Below are 20,059 nucleotides of genomic sequence, written 5' to 3' on the forward strand. Positions count from 1 at the left end.
TATACTAAAATCTTATCGATTTCTTTGGTGTGCCATGGCTGACCTTTGCCAACACATAGCTCTACCCGTGTAGACATATAAACATTAAAAAAATATTTTGATATTACACGTTTTTAAATAAAAGAGATATGTTCCGTCCTTTTGAGTCTAAACAATATTTTATTCGAACACATCGTGTTTTCTAAGTGTTACAAATTTTGAAAAGACAGAAACCGTCAAGGCTCAAACACAGTTTCAGTGAAAACCCTTCTCAAATCTGGGTAAACATAAATGTCGAATACAGACGGATAAGTTACAGTGCACTGTGCATATAACAACTGCATATAGATTACAGAGCGGATTTTACATGAACCGAAGGAATGACAAAATATCACGAATGATGTATTTCGATGGAAGGCGATTGTCTTCGGTATATGCCACATTGCTGGAAACAGTAATTAAAGAATCAGAATAGACGATTTCAGCGTCTTCAAGGGTGAAGCCGTGGATTAGTGGCAAAGGAAATCCTTGTACGAGAAGCGTGTTCAATCGTGGCAACAACACATCTACTAGAACCTCCGAGATCACAGGCTGCAACGTTGTGTAAACCAAGTCAAACAATTGAGGCTATTAGCTTTTGAATCGGGAAATTAGTGATGGAACATCACACTGGAAGGCAACAAATATAAGTCGATCAAGAGTCACGTAATAAACATGGCCTTCCGACAAATTAGGAGACGATTCCTTACACTTCTTCGAAGGGTACTTTTTAATTTTATTAAGAGTTATGTCTACTTGAATGAACGTTTCGAAATTTATAAGAATTTGTGGAAGCTATGAATCACAATGGGAGAGTTCTGGTCAGATCTACAACATTCCGTAACCCCAATTTCATCAAACGGCTCCTATGGTTCCATCTAGGCAGAGTTTGGAGGGTCGGATGTATGCAATAATCTTGTAGTAACAAAAAGCTTGTTTCAGATTGATCCTTGATAAAAAAAAATATCATTTGCAATTTCACATAAATAAATTAAAATGATTTGATGAGACAAACTAGTAAAGTCCATTACTATAATTTGAAACCAAAAAACTATAAAATTTGGTAATACGGAGAATAGTCTAAGCTTTGGTAAGATATAACTTGAATTAATCAGAAATTTTAGAGCTTATATGAATCCATTGTTCCTGAAACATAATTTCATTTAGCGAGAAGAACAGTCTTATAAGGTATTAATGTCCAAGTAAGAAATGGATGTCTTCCCGTAATCTCCTCTCCATTCATAATTTCACGGGCAATACTTTAGGAGAAAGAATATTACATCAAACAACACGTAATACTCTGAGTTGCATCATATGTGAGAGTCATATTATGGTGAAAACTCAAAGGGATGGAGGGATTATTTTGTTTCCTTTTCCTTATTAAGAAAAAATAAAGAACAAAAAAGAACCACAATCCATAATACATTCAATCTGACCGGTGTAACATAATTCCCCAAGTAATTCGCTTTTTGAATTCACGATTCGCTCAAAACGACCCTAAAATAGCCTAAAACCGATTATAATTTGCTTTTATTGATTCGCAATTTACAAGGGGATTCGTGAATCATGTAACAGTGAATTTGACTGCTAACAGAAGAAGCATCACTCATGCATGCAAACAAGTGAAGCAAAATGCATACCCTGATTACGTCAATTTGCAGGTTACCAACTTTACTCCATTTAGCTGACAAATTGAACTTATCGAGCTCGATACTCCCTGTCAGGTTATTCCCTGAAATTTTAACAGAACCTGAAGCACTGATAACCTGCATTAACAAATAGTAAGTCACTCATCAAAGGTGTCTGAGCATGGAAAAAAATCGCGGTCGTAGATGCGTTAGCAGAAACGGTAGCGGTGTCGCGGAAAACGGCTATAACGGAGATATAAAGCGAATCGCGGCCAATGCCGTTGATTTTTGATAAAAAATCACATAAGGGGAGTTTTGAACTTGTAATTGCATTTTTGTTGTTGAATTACTATTATTATGCAGTAACCAGCTATTATAATTGCAATATTTGAGATTTTTTAATGTATAATTAATTAACTTACTAGTTAATTATTTTGTTTATCAACTAAAATTTTGAGCCTGCAAGAAAGAATTTCGAGCTTTTTCGGGATGGTCATTTGGCCAGGTTTTAAGCCCAGCTAGCAGGCCATGGCAAACCTCAAAACGTCTAATATGTATAAAGCAGAAATTTTAGTTAACACTTGAAATCACATGCGAAATATCAGACATCATATTCACCATATAAACACTTACCACAGATCCACAAGCAACCGGTACGACTTCCCCGTCACTCATGACGTCCACTATAACATCTGTATTGATGGTTGCTTCCATTCCACCATCAAAAATGTGCACAGACGGAGGAGAAGAAGCCAATAAGTCTAAAACCATTCTGGAATCGGGAAACTGCTCGTAAAGTTCGGGTACAACTTCTTTCCACAAAGTAGTATTCAGAAGTGACTGATCTGGTATCTTTTCAACTCTCCATTGCATAAGCCCTGCCTAACTACAGAAGAAAGCAGTTAACTTTTCGTTCCTTCATCTATGATGCCAACGAGTCGTGAAAGTTGGTTTTTCGAACAAAACAACATCCAACATTCAAGAAGGATCAAGCCCGAGAATTATAAATGGGAAGATCCTAGACTAATTTCTATCATAATTCATTGGTAAGAATCATAATTAAGACTTGATATCAATTGTAGCCTTGCCAAGATGTGCTTTCAAAAAGGGGATATGATTAAAATTTGTTATATTAAGCTATGTTACTTGGACTTGGGTACTGACGTCGGATACTGGTATGTGTCCAACTGTCGGATACGTCAAAATATTGAATTTTACGCCTAAACTGAAGTGTCTAAGTGCCATACCAATGTCCAAGCTTCAAGAATCGGACACGGGTACGTGAAGCAAAATGAAGAGTCCGAGTAACATAGATATTAGTAATATTTTATGAATGTTTATGTATGCAAAATTAATTCATAATACACACTTCCTAATTAGATACTATATGCATTTAGGACACATACTCTAACATTTGTATTGGAAAAAATATGGATCCAAAAGATAACTTAGTCAGTCCCAAGATGAGTAATATATACAGCATGCATTGCCAAGAACGAGAATATCAAGATTAGCCCACAATACGATCCAAAAGATAACTTAGCCAGTCCCACGGTGAACAGGCGGGAAAAAAATCCATGACAAAAAGGACTTACATTGAAATAAACCAAAGAGCCAGAGTTGAAAACATCTTCATGCAATGCTATTGCTATCATCTTAGCTGGATTATGGGATTGTATTGAAGATTGTGATACTTGGAGTTGATATGGGGTGGACAAAGATTCGTTCATTGGAATGAATAAGCCATTTATTACAAAACCGATTGAAGAATCGCTGAAAGTGGGGTTGCTGACAAATGTCACATTGAGTGCAGAAGTTTCGTCCACTTTTACTTGTGTAGGAAGAGACTGCAATAAGGTACCAATTTTCAAGATCCCTTCATTGAGTTTCTTTATAATAGCATTTTCAACTGCTGATTCAATATGGTTGCTGAAAGCGTCTACTATCCTGTCAATTAACATGTGCAGATAAATAAGTATCTATATCAGTGTCACATGATTCACTAATCTCCTCGCAAATCACGAATCGAAAAAAGATGAATTATGGTCAATTTTGAGCTATTCTTAAGAAACTTTGTGAGAATCGCGAATTAAATAAGCGAATTATGTAACACTTATCTGTAACCAGCTCAAGGACTTAAATAAACTACAAGCAATCTTGATAGGCGGAAAATTAAAGAGAAGTTGGCAGCTTTCAGCCTGAGGATAAAAGAGGATTTTCGTACTTCTAAGTCTACTTAGAACACCACCCATCTGTTTTTCAATGTCCTCATAGTAAGCAATGTCTAGGATCATATGATACATATCATGAGCTTGCTACATGTTTTTACAACAGGCAAAGGCTTACAGTGGCTTGTTCAATATATTCAGAGATCGAGACTATCTCATGCAAGGAAAAACATTGTCTACACAGAGATCAGCATCCAGGTTTACTGGAATTGGAAGGCTAGGAATACATCTGTTCGGGAAAATAAAGTCTTCACCCTTACCTATATTACTTGGACTCGAGTAATGATGTCGGATACTGGTACTTGTCCAAGTGTCAGATATGTCTAAATATTCAATTTTACGCCTAAAATGAAGTGTCTAACTGCCATACCAATGTCCGAGCATCAAGGATCGGACACGGGAAGAGTCCGAGTAACATAGACCCTCACATACAGAGTCCAACAGATACAATATGTAATTAGGGAAAGAGCTAGATACTCTAAGGAAGAATGTTTCATAAATAGATACACTCTTATAAGTGCGCTTGACCTCTTGTTCTAGTCTTTTTACAGTGTGTAATAGGCAATGTTTCTCCTTGGTTTAGATAGGGAATCCTTCTTAGAAGGCTCGGATGTAAATGGTTTCATTTTTGAAAACACATTTTCATTTTCCAATAAATGAAGCAAACGAACATTAGGTCTAAGCACAAGAGGAAGCTCAATTTTTTTCATAGAAATCATACCCTTGATAAAGCCAGGATGCTCCACCATTCATCTTTATATCAACATCTTCTACCTCACATTCACTTTCTAGGAGAGTCAACTTCAGACCACCACCTTGTTTCTTCAACGTTACCTCAATGCTTGCTTTCATATCGTCAACCTTTGGACAAGAACCATTCAGTGGTTATTATTCATGAGAAAAAAATGTACCTTTCAAACAATGCCAAAGAAAGCCAATGTAAAATAGTGACAACTAATTACGGAAAATAATAAATGACTCTCACTCTTCCTTTCCCTCGCGTCACTTGACATGACTTGTATGTTCACCACAACATTCCTTTTCTGGTATTGTCCTGTCTCTTTGGACAAATGCATAACATTCCATCGTCACATAGCATCAATCATGGTCAGTTTATATCTAATCCTTAGTTTTTAATAGACGCAAGGCGCTCTAAGGCCCTAAGGTTCCCTATAGCCAAGGATCTAAACGTCAGGCAAAGGCGCTGCCTTTGAGTGTGAGACTCTTCAAAACCTAGAGAAAAAATGAATTGAAAACTCAAAAAAAAAAAAAAAACAACTAAAGCAACGAGAATAAGTAAACATATTCCAGTACTCAAGAGGGGTATGATCAATCAGCAAGTCTTGTATGAGATCGTCTCACCATGAGAAGATGCTATATAATTAGCCAACATTTTTTATTGATGAATTTAGCAAGTGTACATTGAGTCGGCCCAATAGAGATGGTCTTACCGTAAAACCGTCTCATTTGAGAATTTGTGATGATTTATATTTTAAAATTATGTTTTCTGTAAGCTTAAAGTTTCTGCATTTTATTATCCCTCATGGCTTACAGACAAAGTTTAACAAAATTGCGATCTAACAAGACTAGTTTTTTCTCCCATAAACTCAACAAGGGTGGAGATAAAATACCTAATAATTTTTAGCCTTATTTAATTTACATTTTCTTTAATTCTTCATCATCATCGTACCCAGTATATTACGCTCATAGGGTCTATGATCAGGGTGTGAGGAGAGATAAAAGACGGCAAACTATACCCATAAAAGAGAGGATGCCAAAGAGTCCCTCGGCTTCATTTTCTGTAATTATTGAACCTACAAGCAAGTAATTAAACTAAAGCAAAAGGCAATGGCGACTCAATTTGAGAGCCCGTGTGCAGTCGAACATTTTGCACAAACCCATTACTCAATCACACAAAAAGCCTTCAAATTGAAGGCATACAATATCATCCAATCGCACTAAAAATGCAGAAACTCCATGAACAAGCTCCAGAAACTGGTTCACATACTGAAAATAAGCAAAAAAAAAACAAGAAAGGAACAACAATAGAGGGTTACAGTACCTCTACAGAAGCATCTCCATGATCAGAAACTTCAACAAACCAATTTTTATAAGTATACTTCCAATCCATACTCAAATTAGCAGTTGCTTTTGAAGCAGTAATACTAATATCATCATCACCCACTTCAACATCTGAGTAGATAACATCAATATGATAAATTACTATATTAGAAAGAACAATTTTAACACTACCCACAAGTGGGATTCTCACAGTTTTCTCAATTGGGGAAAGTTCAAGTGGTGTTAAAGAAGATACTGCCTTTTCAGTTAACAAGTCTTTGACAAATTCAAGACCCTTTTCAGAAATTGATATAGAAATGAATCCATCTCGTTTTGATTGTACATGGAAATTCGTAAATGTGGAAAATAATGATAAAAAGATGATGAATTTGCACAAATTAAAAGGTGCCATTGAAGTATGAATGAATTGGAGTATAAAGGGTTGAACAATTGAAAGTAAAAACCCCAAATTTGAGAGACTGATTGCTTGATTTAGGGTTATAAATCAATTATTGTACTGACAAAATTTGGAATTATTGGCAGGAATGTAGAGGTTCGATACGTTTTCGGGTTTGAATTACAGCCGAAAAAAAATTACTCCTCCAATTCAGTGTTAATCTTTAATTTGCTTTATACACTCTATCTAATGCACTTATTTAATTCTTAATATTTTTAATTGTACTTAATTAAAAATTATAAAAAATTGACATAAATAATTCTTACATTGAGACGAATTAAACAAGAATCAACTTGACTATGTTTTAACTTATAGATTAATAATAAAATACAAATTAAGAGTAAGAAATGAATAAGTGTCCAAAAAGTAAATAGAACATTACTAATGAATCGGAGGGAGTATGATCTTAAGAGAAACTATATAGTGTAGCTTTAAAAGGGGTTTTTAATTTTGATGCACGGGTTAGGCTGACACGTAAATAGCATGGCATTTCTAGCTCGTAGCTCGATATGGCCATACATATTGTCGTAGTGGGTCACAAACGTTCATGAACACATTTTTATAAAATTGGCACAATATAAAACCGATAAATTGGAGTCATCATTATTATATAATTAATATTGGACAAAAGTTTTTTTAAGAAAATTTTAAAATGTGGCTCGTGGTTGCCTGGCTGGCACGACCCACATACTAGCGACACTTGTACTGTGTCGCAAGCTTTTGTTTGAGGTATGCCGACACGAAACAACCAAGGCAAAAGGCTCATCTTGGCCAAGTACATGCATAACGAAATCAATGTGTTTTTATCTCAAAATTTTCATAATAAGTATTGTTTTCGAAATAGGAATATCCATAAGACTTTCATTAAAAAAAATACTATTGCTTTAAAATCTTACCATTAATGAATAAGTTCAAGATACAAAATGAAAATACAAATATAAAGTGAAAATTTATGTTGTTTATTGCTCATTTGACTGATAAGAACCATTATCTAAAGATTGAAAAGAATCTGTACAATCAAAACTATAAGGGAATAATCTACTTAGCAAAGTTGACAATTTCTAAATGCTTCTCGGTAAGCTCCGCCTTCTTGAGCTCGACTGCACCTCAACTTCTTCATCAGACGTTTTCGGATTTTCACTGATTGCAACAAGGAAGTTGAACTCTGATCAAACACCGAAGAGCGGCACGAAAGTTTTCACAAAGGAGTAGGCAAGTGCGCCGGTAAAGATGTAACTGTCGACTCTGTCTAGTACTCCGCCTGCAAACAAAAATCCCGAAGGATTGATATTTAGGTTGGAATTATTCACACTCATTTTATTAATAGTAAGATTTACTCCCTCCGCTCAAGTTCATTCAATTTTCTACATTTGACGTATAAAGATGTCACAATAAAGATGTGAATCTAGCAAATTCAATCGGACAGTGGAGTATTCATCATGTATTAAAAAAAGGCATACCATGCCCGGGGATGAGAGAACCAGAATCCTTAACACCAGCATCACGCTTTATCATTGACTCAGTCAAATCACCGAATAGAGACCCAAAAAAGTTCAGGAATCCTAGGGCGACCGCACTGCACAAGGAGAAAAAGAGATCGTAAAACACAGCACAGAGAGTCACAGATCATACCGAAGAATGGCAATTGGTTTGAAATTCATAGTTTGATAGCTAAAGTATATGAGCTTAATATATGAACGACAAACTTGAACCTCCCCAAAACAACATTTCATTACCCCAATGTCAATAAATGGCTCCCACCTATGGGGGGTTTGGAGGATCGGATGTACGCAATCTTACCCTTGTCCAATCCTTGATCCTCGGACATTAGTATGGCACTTAGACACTTCATTTTAGGTGTAAAAATGAGCATTTAGACGTATCCAACACTTGACACGTACAAGTATCTGACATCAGGTTCCGAGTCCAAGTACCATAGGTGATAGCAAAGAAATTGTTTGTGATTGACCCTTAATAGCAAACATCATCAACAACTTCATATAAATAAGTGCACATGCATAAGAATTTCAGACGATTCACTTAACTTGATAACTCTAGCAAACAGAATTCTTTCTTATTACTATAAATAGAAATTTCCGAAGAAACTAAGATAAGCAGGGTACAATGATACTTGTTACAGCTAAACGTTGGATGTATGTACACCGGCAACTTAAAAGGCAGGAATAGCATAAGTTGAAAACAAGTTCCCAGAAGTTCAGATAAAAGCTATGAAATTTCCGTTCACGTAAAAAAAAAGTTCTAACCAACCCAAAAGCCCGCCAATTAGTGGCATTTGGGAATGGAATGTCGTTGAATAGCGCCAATAAAGGAAGAATTACCTCGGTAAAGATTTTGGCCAGCAAAGTATCTTTGATAATAAGACAGAAGTAGCTACGCAGCCAGCCAGCCCCGCCATAGCTCCTTCCCACGTTTTTTTCGGGCTAACATTAATAAGTGGTGTGCGACCGAATGCCTGTACACGTAAACAAGGAATTAATGTTATAAAAGCATGAAACTGACACTAGACATCAATTGTAGAGTAAATGATAAAACCCAAATAAACATAATACAAACCCATCATTCAAAGAAAAAAAATGAGAGCCTCAAAATTATTTTTTTTTTTATACACTTAAAAATAATTTTTTTTACAAATTTTAAAGTTAAAATAAGCAAATCTTGAATTCCAAGTACAAGAGAAGCCCACAATTGGGCCAGCTTGACGTGATTGAAAAGGACAAAGTCAAGAGCTAACCTCGACTAAAACAGATTATTCCTTTGTCGGAATGAGTTGGCGGAAACGAAATTCAAAATTATTCAATAATAATTTGTTTTCAAAATCAATTTTGATCCATTTTCTTTATCCCCTACTAAGGTGTCAAAGGAGATTACCACTAGGCCAAAATATTTAGTCAAGAAAAAAGGTTACTCCACAAACGTTATCCATAAATTTCGTTTCCAACGGTTTTAAAAACAATTTCATTTCCAACGGTTTTAAAAGTTCTACGTTCATGTATCGACTCTAGCAGTAAATAACAACTAGCATCAACCTGTCATTCTGGCAAGCAGTACTCACCTTGCCTCCAAGAAAAGCATATGTATCGGCGGCAATAATGCTGCTGACCGCTAATAAAGTCGCGACAAGTCCAACAGTCCAATGTGTTGGGCCACCAAGAAGAACAGGCCACAAATGTCCGATTTCTGCAATAATTAAAAATCAAGCACTGGTTGAGATTAAAGACGATCCTGATACTATCAAAACAAAGTCAATCATAATAATGAGCATGAAATTAAACATACCCTCCCCAAAATATAAAATGCAAACTTGTAATTGTTTTGTGATTGATAATACAAAAGTAACATAATTCGCTTTTTGAATTTGCGATTCGCTCAATGATAGCCCAAAACCGACCAGAAATCACTAATTTTCGATATGCGATTTGCGAGAAGATTAGCGAATCATGTGATACTATAATACAGCCACATACATGAACAAAAAGAGTTAGGAAGAAAATGAAAGGGGGGACAATTTCTACTACTTGATTACTTCCTGCCCATCTGTCTCGGTTCTTTGTACTTGAAATCCAAACAATAATGGTTGACCCTTTGTTTTAGAGTATGTCTCTTTGTCTTAGTTGACTCTTCATATGTTTCCAAGGAAAGTCGCAAGGGAAAAGAAAAAAAGAAAATATTTCTACGAAGAAGTGCCTACATAGAGATACAAGGAGTGATGGGCGAATCATATTTAAAAATTTATGATACGGAAAGGAAAAGTATAAACATCATACTTGTATTTAGGGCTGGAAGCGATAAACCACATCGAAGCTTGACCCAGAAACAAGGCAGATAACCACAATAAAACAACCCAAACACGGCACTGCTGAGTTGAGCAAAGCGAGGATTTCCTCTTTGTAAAAGCAAAGCAATTGCAACAACGAAAGCTGCAGATGTCACCGAGATATCAATGTGACCAGCATACCTAAAAGCCAAAAGAAAAATTAGCAAATATAAAAGAAAATATGCAAAAACGGATATTTAAAATTTTCCATCGGAAAACCCAAATAAAAGAAATAAAGGAAAAAAAGGCGTCAAGTATACTATTATAAGTTTTCCATCCATCATTGGTTTCCTCATATCAAAAAATCTACCTACATTAGCGACGATACCAAATCTAATTAATCAAAATAATGATAGCACATGAAGCACTCCCTCATGGACGATGAAAGCCCCAACGTGTTCAACACAATCGGTGCCATCAGCCATGATATCAACTCACTTGAAACTGTAGTGTCAATTGTCACCAAACGGCTTTGTGGTAAATGCGGATATTTTAATGTTGGTGCTATCTAAGTTTTGTCACCGTAAGCTCAAAAAACTTTAAAATATGGTCGCGATATGCTGAAGCAGATGATATCTTGCACTACGCCAAAACTACATCTTCAAAGTTCATGTTTTAAGTTCATGTGCAGGAGCATTCCAACCAGTCATAGCCCGAGTTTTGAGTCGAGTCAGGTTGAAGAAAGCAGACATATAATATATTTATTTCCAATAAAATTGACAAGCATGCTGCTAAGAGTAGCACCAAGACAAAAGTACGGAGCTATTGTTATGGTTCACTTGATAAATGTGTCTTGTTAATTTATATTCCATAACTTTGGCAAGTGAAATAGTAGAAACGAAAAAAAATTAAAAATTAAAAAAAAAAAAAGAAAATTAAACGTAATATAGCAGATCTTACAAGGTCCAAAGAGGCATAAGAGCACAAATAACAGAACAAACTCTTGACACATATCGAGGTGGTGGTGTCATTCCCACGGCAATTCCATCACTTCTTACCAATCCAAAATACTCTCTTGCGGCTATAAAAACTGCAGCAGCAACACCAATGGTAAAAACCCATCCTCCTGCGAGTATTATGCCACCCATTGAAATGCCAATCACAAGTCCAGATATAACCCTGCTCTTCAACTGACTAGCTTTATGTTGTTCGTCCAAATTTAATTCCTCTTTTTCCAAAAGATTGTAGCCTTCGATGACTTCCTACAACATACCCTTTCAGTACCAGAAAGTGACAAAAATTGCGATAAAAAATAGTTGTCATACTATTTGTAACAAACCCTTTTGTTCATATGTATATTTTTTATGATACGAGAAGGAAAATTTTCAAAGAATACACTTGATGAAATTCAAAGACACCTTTTCAGGAAGACAAGTAAAAGTAGCATATGATGCATAAGAGATTCCTAAATGAAGCCGAGCAGCATTCCGGCCCCTAACAGAAAACCGAAAAATTGGAACCTTATCATCTTCCAAAACATATAATAACACTCATTATCTACTCGGTCTACTCAACCAACCAACTAAAAACTAAAGTGGCCTCGATCTTTAGACTGCATGTTAACCATTATACTTCATCTTCTAATACGAAACAAAAATGCCAAGGTTTGGGCTAAATCCTCATGAAAAGCACTAATATGCAGCCACCATAGGACACCAATGTGTCAATGACCAACACATTCACCTCCAATTACCAAACCACCACTGTCCTCAAGCCCCACCACCATTGATCACGAGAATGTCCTTTTTTTCAATGAAATGGTAGTCTTAGTATACATAGAATAGGCTTTTTTCCCGAACACGCAAAAATAGTGGTTTTGCATAAATATCATAGTTCTAGTAAATTTTGCTAATATTCAAACAAGTTGTAAAAGTAGTAAAGCGGCATACCGTTTCCAACTATTGAAAACTTTGGCGAACATAATTACAAAGTATAAATCATTCATTGGACCTTACTTCTACACTACAATGTACATTTTTGATTCTAGAAGGATCTCACCGTGAGACATGCCTTATACTTGGGTTAAATAGCCCAATAATAGAAACTTTTAGCTTATGGGCTTCTTGTTTTGAGATCGTCTCACCATGAGACGGTCTTATACAAGACGGGCTAGACTATGGTACTACCTTTCTTCTGCATCAATTCAAATCATTAAAAACCACATATGGTGTCTTCCAATTAAGGACGAAACTCTCAGAAAAACAGCAATCTCTTGCTTGAAAAGAAACAAAATCTAGATAAATACAGAGGAAGTTAAGCCACTAATTTAGACCATCCTACATAGCAGATCAAATAGCGTACAATCCAATACTTAAAAATAAAAATTCAACGGGAAGCAGGCCTTTTCTCTCCATCTATCATAAGCACATTAGTATCTTTAATTTTAAATTATTTTTGTTCGATAAAGATTATAGAAAAACTAAGTGTATCATGCATAAATCATCATGGAAACACAGATACAAAGCGAAGCTAGATAAAGCACAGAGTTTCTAACACAATGGTGATGATAAAGGTGATAATGAACCAACAGTATAAAGATCAGAAATACCAACCTCTTTGGCCCCACTTTCATCCATTCGATCCGATTCAGCACTTGCCACACACATAACTGTCCGATGTCTTGGCAATATCCGCACTGGAATCCCGAAAATGTTATCCGAACCCATCCTAATCAATCTAATGCTCAATTTGGTTGATGCAAATGGAAGTTTGAGGGCTTTGAAGAAAGGAGGAGACCGCAAACATGGACATGAGGCTGCGGAAATAGACAAAACATTGCTGCGTTCTAAACCAACTTGCACCGCCATAGAAAGTAGTAGTATTCTCAGCTCTAAAATCTCCTTAAGTTAAGAAAATTAGAAAACATGCATATGTTATCTCATAGACATCTCTAGGGCCATTCATTTAATCTCCATAGTTATTTGAAACCCCAGTAACATGTATTCCTGATAAAAACATCCACAAAAATACATAAATTTTATTTTCATCCCACAAAATATAGTCTGTCTGATATAAATCTTAAGAGCTTAATAAACATATTCCTACTACTATTAATGACATAAATCACCAAGAACAAAACTTTCACATTGGACTTGCAATCCTAACATAAAACCATTCACTTTATGATATTAAAGTCCCTTCTTCTCATAGAACTACAGAAAGCAGAATGAAATTAACAACAAAACCCAACAAAAGAAAACCCCAAATACAAAAAATAAAAAAAAATCAAATTTCTTTATTTTTACATCAAAATGACTACGTTTTAAGTAAAAATCAACAAAACAAATCACTGTATTGGAAATTTAGAGTTCACACATCATAGTACAATCATCCTAAAGCACATTTTAGTATTAAAAATCCAGAATTTAGGGTTCTATAGACAGAAAACTGCTCCTCCTACCTTTTAGGAAAAATATAATGATGAATACAAACAATTAAAATAGCAATAAGGAAAGATTTACAGAATGAAATTAACAACAAACCCAACCCAATACAGAAATCTCAATTTTTTTTTCTTCTAACAGAAATTGGCAAGTTTTCAAGTAAAAATAACAAAACCCATTTGTGTATTTAACAGTTACAGTTCATACATCACACTGCAATCATTCGTAGTAACCTTATACTACTAAAAATCAAGAATTTGGGGTTCATTAGATAGAAAAGTGTTCCTCCTACCTTCTAGGAAGAATACAATGTTGAATACAAACAATTGGAATATAGCAATATAAAAGGGGAAAAAAAGGGGATTGAAAGCAGTAAAGGATAGATAACTATGTGAATGAAGAACAAGTTACCCACAAACATAATTCAGGATCCCAAAGTGTAATAAGAGTGGATAGAAAGAAAGGAAAACTCACCTACAAATTTCAATGGCAGAAACCAATTGGCAGAGGTAGAAAGCAGTAAGCACAAAATATGAGTAGACTAAGGGATAATAGGAAACAGGAACAAATGAAGCAACTTCAAAACTAACGCCTGAAATTTTGTGTAATGTTTTTGTTTGTTACTTTGTTTTGATATGACAAGCTAGGCTGGGAGAAAAAAAAAAGGCTATATATATAATTTTTTTTATAAAAAATTGATAATCAATTTAAACTAAATTGAACTTATAGTTTGATTTAAGTTGGATTAAAAATTGATGTGGATTCGTTTATCAATAAAATAAATAAAAAAAGAACTACTTTTATATTGAGTTTTAGAGTGCTTATAATTAAAAATATATGTCAAAAGAAAAGAAAAATACTTGAGATTGTATTTGTTAATAATTTATTGGAAGCTTTAGATTGTATTTGGTTTAGTTTGGGTGCTTTTTTTAAAAATATTTGGCATATAGAACTTATGATCATTTAATTGAAATTTAGGTAATTGTTATAATTTTTAATATTTGTTTGAGCTAATTTGTTTTATGGTGATTTTGTTATTTGGAGTGTAATTTGGTTTGATTTGATTTGATTAAGTAAAAAATTGGCTTGAATTTGGATTGAAAATAAAAATCTGACTGTAGTTTTGTTTGATTATGTTTTATATTAAAAATAACTTAAAAACCAAACTTACACCCTTAGTTGAAATCATTTGTATCGCAATCATATTATAAAGTTTGCATAATCGTCAATCAAAATGAATTTTTGAAGCTTTTGTTAAAGGGAATTATTATTTGTCGCCACCTTTTTCATTTTATCGCCACCCCCCTTTATAATGAAATTACAATATTGCCCCTGCCTATTTAAAAATTACAAAAATGCCACTTAACTAAACAAATCTTTAACACTATTATTATCGATTAATTACACTATTATCGCTTAATAATATTATTAACGGAACTTTGTATATATAGAATTTTCAGATGCGTTATTGTAGTATATTCGAGTTCAAACACGGTACTTTCTCTCTAAAAACCCATTAAAAACACTACGTTAACTTAAACGAGGTAGAATTCTACATCGAACATCAATGGCATACCAAGACGAGCATGGTAACGATTCGGTAAGTAATTAAAACGGTTCGATTTATTTGCTGAAAAAAAAAATTGGGTAGCAGTTGCACAAAAAGTGCGACTGGACCTAGGATGAGTCGCACTTTTTGTGCGACTGGTTTGTGCGACTGGAATAAATTTTTTTTTTTTTATTTAAAAAAAAACATAAAAAATAAATTTATTGTTTAAGTTGTTGTTAATTAATGTATTTGAAATAATTATATTATGATAAGGTTGTTATAATAATTAGTGTATTTGTGTTAAATATTAAAAATTCGAAAAAAAAAAAGTAACATAACAAGTCACACAAAAAGTGCGACTGTGCCTAGGGTGAGTCGCACAAAATGTGCGACTGGACCTAGGTGGAGTCGCACTTTTTGTGCGACTGGATTTTTTTTTTTTTTTTTAACTTCGAAATAAAAAATTTATTTTTAAGTTATTTTAAATTTATTCCATAAATTAAATTATTTTTTAATTAAATTATTTATATAATTATTTTTTTTATTTTTAAATAAAATATTTTTTAAGTTAATTATTTTTTAAGTTATTTTTATTTTTGTTTAATTAAATTATTTTATAAGTTAGTTTTATTTCATAAATTAAATAATATTTTAATTAAAGTAATTTTTAAGTTATTTTTATTTCATAAATAAAATTAATTTTTTATTAAATTATTTATTAAGTTATTTTTATTTTTGTTTAATTCATTAGTTTTTAAGTTAATTATTTTATAAGTTATTTATATTTTTGTTTAATTAAATTATTTTTTAAGTTATTTTTATTTTTGTTTAATTAAATTATTTTTTAAGTTATTTTTATTTCATAAATGTTGTAATATATTATTTTATTTTAATGTATTATTTTGCTATGATAATGTTATTTTATTTTAATTTTTTTATATAGAAAAAATAATTCTTCTTATTTTTTATAATTATTTTTGAAGTTGTTATTATTTTGATATATTATGACAATGTTATTATAATTATTATTTGCAGGACTTTGAAAATTTAGGGGATAATGTAGATTATTCTGATAGATTTGTTACCGATAGAGAATTTGATTCTGTAGATGAGTTACATGCTTGGGCTAATGAGATAGCAGTAACAATTGGTTTTCAATTTACACGTGCTTCATATAAAAAAAAAGAAGGACGTTCTAGAGTGAGTCTGTACTTAAGATGTCACCGCTACGATAATAGAAGGGGTGATTTGCATAACTTAGACAATGTTGCCCGACCTGGTTCCAAAAGTAGGGGTTGTGGGTGTAAATTTATGATTTTAGGAACTAGTCGTAACCCAGAGGAAAGACCTTGGACGGTTAGAGTGTTTCCTGGTGAAAAAGGAAGACATAACCACCCGTTCTTCATGTACATAGATGGTCAAATAAGGGTTAATAGGATGAATGTCGATATCAAGCAGCACATACAAGATCTAAGTGCAACTGGCATGCAACCAGCGTTTATAATGTCTTCAATTAGAAGACATTATCCTCGTTTTTATGCTAGTATGAATCAAATTTACAATGTAAGACAATCAATAAGGAGAGAAGAGATGGCTGGCAGGACTCCTCTTCAACACTGTCTATATATGGCCACGGAGCATAATTATGTAGTTTGGACAGACTTGGATAGTGAGGGTCAGTTGACTAGATTATTGATTGCGAATCCAACATCTATCCAGATGCTACGTTTGTGGCCCCATGTTGTGTTGATAGACACAACGTACAAAATGAATAAGCAAAAGTGGCCCCTTTGCGAAATCATTGGAATGACGCCAACGAATCATAACTTCTTGGTCGCGTTTTGTTTGATGCGAAATGAGGCGGCTGTGTCTTATTCTTGGGTGTTGGAGCGGTTGAGGGATATTTACGGCAGAGTTCAGGCGCCCGACGTAATCATAACAGATCGAGATGAGGGTTTGTCTGCAGCTATTAGTGTTGTGTTTCCAGGTGAACATGTTTTTATTATTAATTATTGTCGATCTCTCTCTCTCTCTTTCTCTCTCTCTCTCTCTCTCTCTCTATATATATATATATATATATATATATATTTGAATTAATTTTAAATATGTTTTTGATGCAGATGTACGACATTTATTATGCGTATGGTATATAGGCAATGACGTGGAGAACATGGTAGATAAATTATGTGGCGGCAAGAAAAATAGGCAAACATAAGGTCATATGGCTGGTAAGGGGGGTATTGCATTTTGTCAAAGCCTACTTTACTTGTGTAAATAGGCAAACATAAAATATTTAGGTAGGTTTGACTAAGGTTAACATTGGTAATTAGGATTAGTTTAGTTAAAAACTTAGGTTAATAATAATATATTAAAAAAACTAGTCTAGAATAGTTTAAATAAAAGTATTAAAGTCGTTAAAATAATCGTTAATGAAATTAATTAAGAAATAAGAACTTTTAAACGTAGAGTTTTAGTAAACCGTAAGTTAATTAAATCATTTAAAATTTTCGTAATATATAAATTAGTAACTAAAACTTTTGGGCTCATAAAAATAATATTTAAAAATTAAAAAAAATAAAGTTTCATACTTAAATTAATTTAAGAAATCGGACATGTAAAAGGAAATAAATAATAAAGAATTCGAAAATTAAGTCGGATATTAAATCAATCTAGAGTCTAATAAAATAGAAATTTTGAAATTAATTCAAGAATGATAATTAATTTTGAAATAAGATTTAGGAATTTAGTAAAGTTGGATGATTTCAATAATGAAGAATTAGGAATTAAATTAAAGGAATTAAGAATTAGTCGGAAATGATTAAGATTAGAAATTTTGAGTCTGTCACAGGAAAGGTGTGTAAACAAAGAATGTCAAGTGATGTGATCAATGATGAATGAATGCGTATAGTTACATTATTAATGTTTGTATGCATTCAATTTGCAAGGAATTTCAAGTGATGTGATTACAAAATATTATATGTTCCTTTCAATGCTTTACAAAATGCTTCATCTTACATGTAGCCTTTCAATGCTTTACAAAATGCTTCATCTAACATGTAGCTTTTACAAAAAGTTTATTTGTCTATAATCTTTAAGCCTTTGACAAAAAATAAGAGGGCTTGTAATTCACATGTATAAACACTAGTGGATAAAAAACACATATGTTGCGGTTTTTTGGCCGTTATATACTGCGGTTTTAACCCCAAACATTTGTGCTAGCAACATATGGGCCATTAACAAATGCTGCGGTTCAAAACTTGAACCGCAGCATAAAAGCCAACTATATGCTGCAATTCTAGGGAACCACAGCATATAGTCCACTTTTTTTTAAAAGGAAAGCAGACTATATGCTGCGGTTCCCCTCGAACCGCAGCATATAGCCTATGTTTTTTTTTCGTTTATTAAAATACCAATGCATAATAATTATCACCAACATACACAATTGAAATCACCATATAATCACCATATAATCATCACTAGTGAAAAAGTCACTTCCTATAGATAATTAATCTCAATCTTCATCAGGTGGAAGAACATTGAGATTAATTACACCGTGACATAAAAATTGATGAGTCGACTCTATAAATTTTGAAGGAACTTCAAGTTGGCTTGGTAATTCACCCAACCTGTCTAACCTTTTCTTCCCATGTATGGTTGCTTGTAACACTTTCGCAATTAACTTTTACCTAATGACATCCCTTGTGACTTTTGTTATTGCTTTCAGTTTTGGTTTACCTGCTTGCATGTTTCCTGAATTTTTGATTGATATTTGTGTTTCTGTAAAAGGAAAAGTACCTATTAACCCATCCCACAATGTCCCCATTAGTGTCAACAAGTGGCTTAGCAAAAATAGCTATGAACATGACTTTTCCTATGAAATTCTTGTTTTGAACACACCTATATGGCTCCTCCTTTTTCCATGAGAATAAGTAAAATCGTTGTGTCTCTCTACTCATATAAAACCACTTCTCATCTATGTGTACTGCATTTGATATCAAACTGAATTTTGGTAATGTGTTAACAGTAGGCGGTATAATTTTGGGACAAAATGAAATCGCTTAAGTTTGTGTTCATGTGAAAGCTTTGGTTTGATGGAATTTGTGTGTGATCTAAGGTCTCCTGCTTCCAACATTCTATACACTTGTAAACGTCTCATTTTCATTTCACTAGCAATTGACCTGATGGTTGTTCTTTTTTCAATTGGAATGACATGGAGTGTATCCATGTTAAACACATTTCTTTTCTTTCCTACCGTCACCCTTTTTTGCTACTAACATCAATAATGTTACCAATTGCCATTTTCTTCGAAAGTCTCCAAACCGTCCACTATGAAACATTATGTTGTAGTGCAGTTGCTTTTATAGATCCCTTAGGCAGGATTCTATTTGGTTGTTCAGAGAGACAAGTTAACTATTGTACAATTAACTTTTTGATTTTAGTACTTATTTCCCTACGATAGGTTTGTGGTTGTTCAATATGATGCTACTTTGGTTCATTAAGTCGTTGTTCTAGTTGAGCTTCCTGAAATTCTAATTGAGGTTGTTCATTATGTTGTTGTTCTGGTTAAAGGTACTAAAATTCTGGTTGAGGTCCTAAAATTGGTTACACCGAAGTTCAAACTGATATCTAAAATCCCCTAAGTTTCACTTGTGTACTCTTCACAAATATCATAATCATTCATTATATCAAGGTTTTCAAAGTAAGAAATGAATAACTCCATATCCGGGTTGAAGTTCTCGTCACGATTTGCATTTTCATCCATATTCTTTGCTTTAGTAAAGCTTAATACTTGAATTACATTGTTCAGTGTGTGAATTGTGTTAATTGACTATTAACAGAACCCCCCCCCCCCCCTGGTTTTTTTTGTTTTTTTTTTTCAGAATTGATGATTAAGATTGGA

General features: G+C 33.6%; 2 protein-coding genes across 2 annotated transcripts; both read right to left on the reverse strand.

Moving 5' to 3' along the window:
- Nucleotides 1-232: 232 nt before the first annotated feature.
- On the reverse strand, nucleotides 233-6,540 carry LOC130818274 (putative BPI/LBP family protein At1g04970). Its single transcript, XM_057684389.1, has 6 exons — nucleotides 5,937-6,540; nucleotides 4,596-4,735; nucleotides 3,242-3,593; nucleotides 2,280-2,528; nucleotides 1,659-1,784; nucleotides 233-570 (listed from the first exon to the last, which is right to left on the reverse strand). Exons 1-6 carry the CDS (start codon nucleotides 6,345-6,347, stop codon nucleotides 343-345), a joined length of 1,506 nt encoding a protein of 501 aa, XP_057540372.1. The 5' UTR covers nucleotides 6,348-6,540; the 3' UTR covers nucleotides 233-342.
- A 715-nt stretch (nucleotides 6,541-7,255) lies between these two features.
- Nucleotides 7,256-14,240, reverse strand: LOC130818293 (phosphatidate cytidylyltransferase 4, chloroplastic-like). The gene is made up of 8 exons (XM_057684412.1): nucleotides 14,085-14,240; nucleotides 12,780-13,172; nucleotides 11,128-11,429; nucleotides 10,178-10,368; nucleotides 9,466-9,590; nucleotides 8,732-8,865; nucleotides 7,853-7,968; nucleotides 7,256-7,653 (listed from the first exon to the last, which is right to left on the reverse strand). Exons 2-8 carry the CDS (start codon nucleotides 13,032-13,034, stop codon nucleotides 7,562-7,564), a joined length of 1,215 nt encoding a protein of 404 aa, XP_057540395.1. The 5' UTR covers nucleotides 13,035-13,172; nucleotides 14,085-14,240; the 3' UTR covers nucleotides 7,256-7,561.
- Between the last annotated feature and the right edge of the window lie 5,819 nt (nucleotides 14,241-20,059).

This window comes from Amaranthus tricolor, chromosome 7 (assembly GCF_026212465.1).
Source record: "Amaranthus tricolor cultivar Red isolate AtriRed21 chromosome 7, ASM2621246v1, whole genome shotgun sequence".
Taxonomy (NCBI): Eukaryota; Viridiplantae; Streptophyta; class Magnoliopsida; order Caryophyllales; family Amaranthaceae; genus Amaranthus; species Amaranthus tricolor.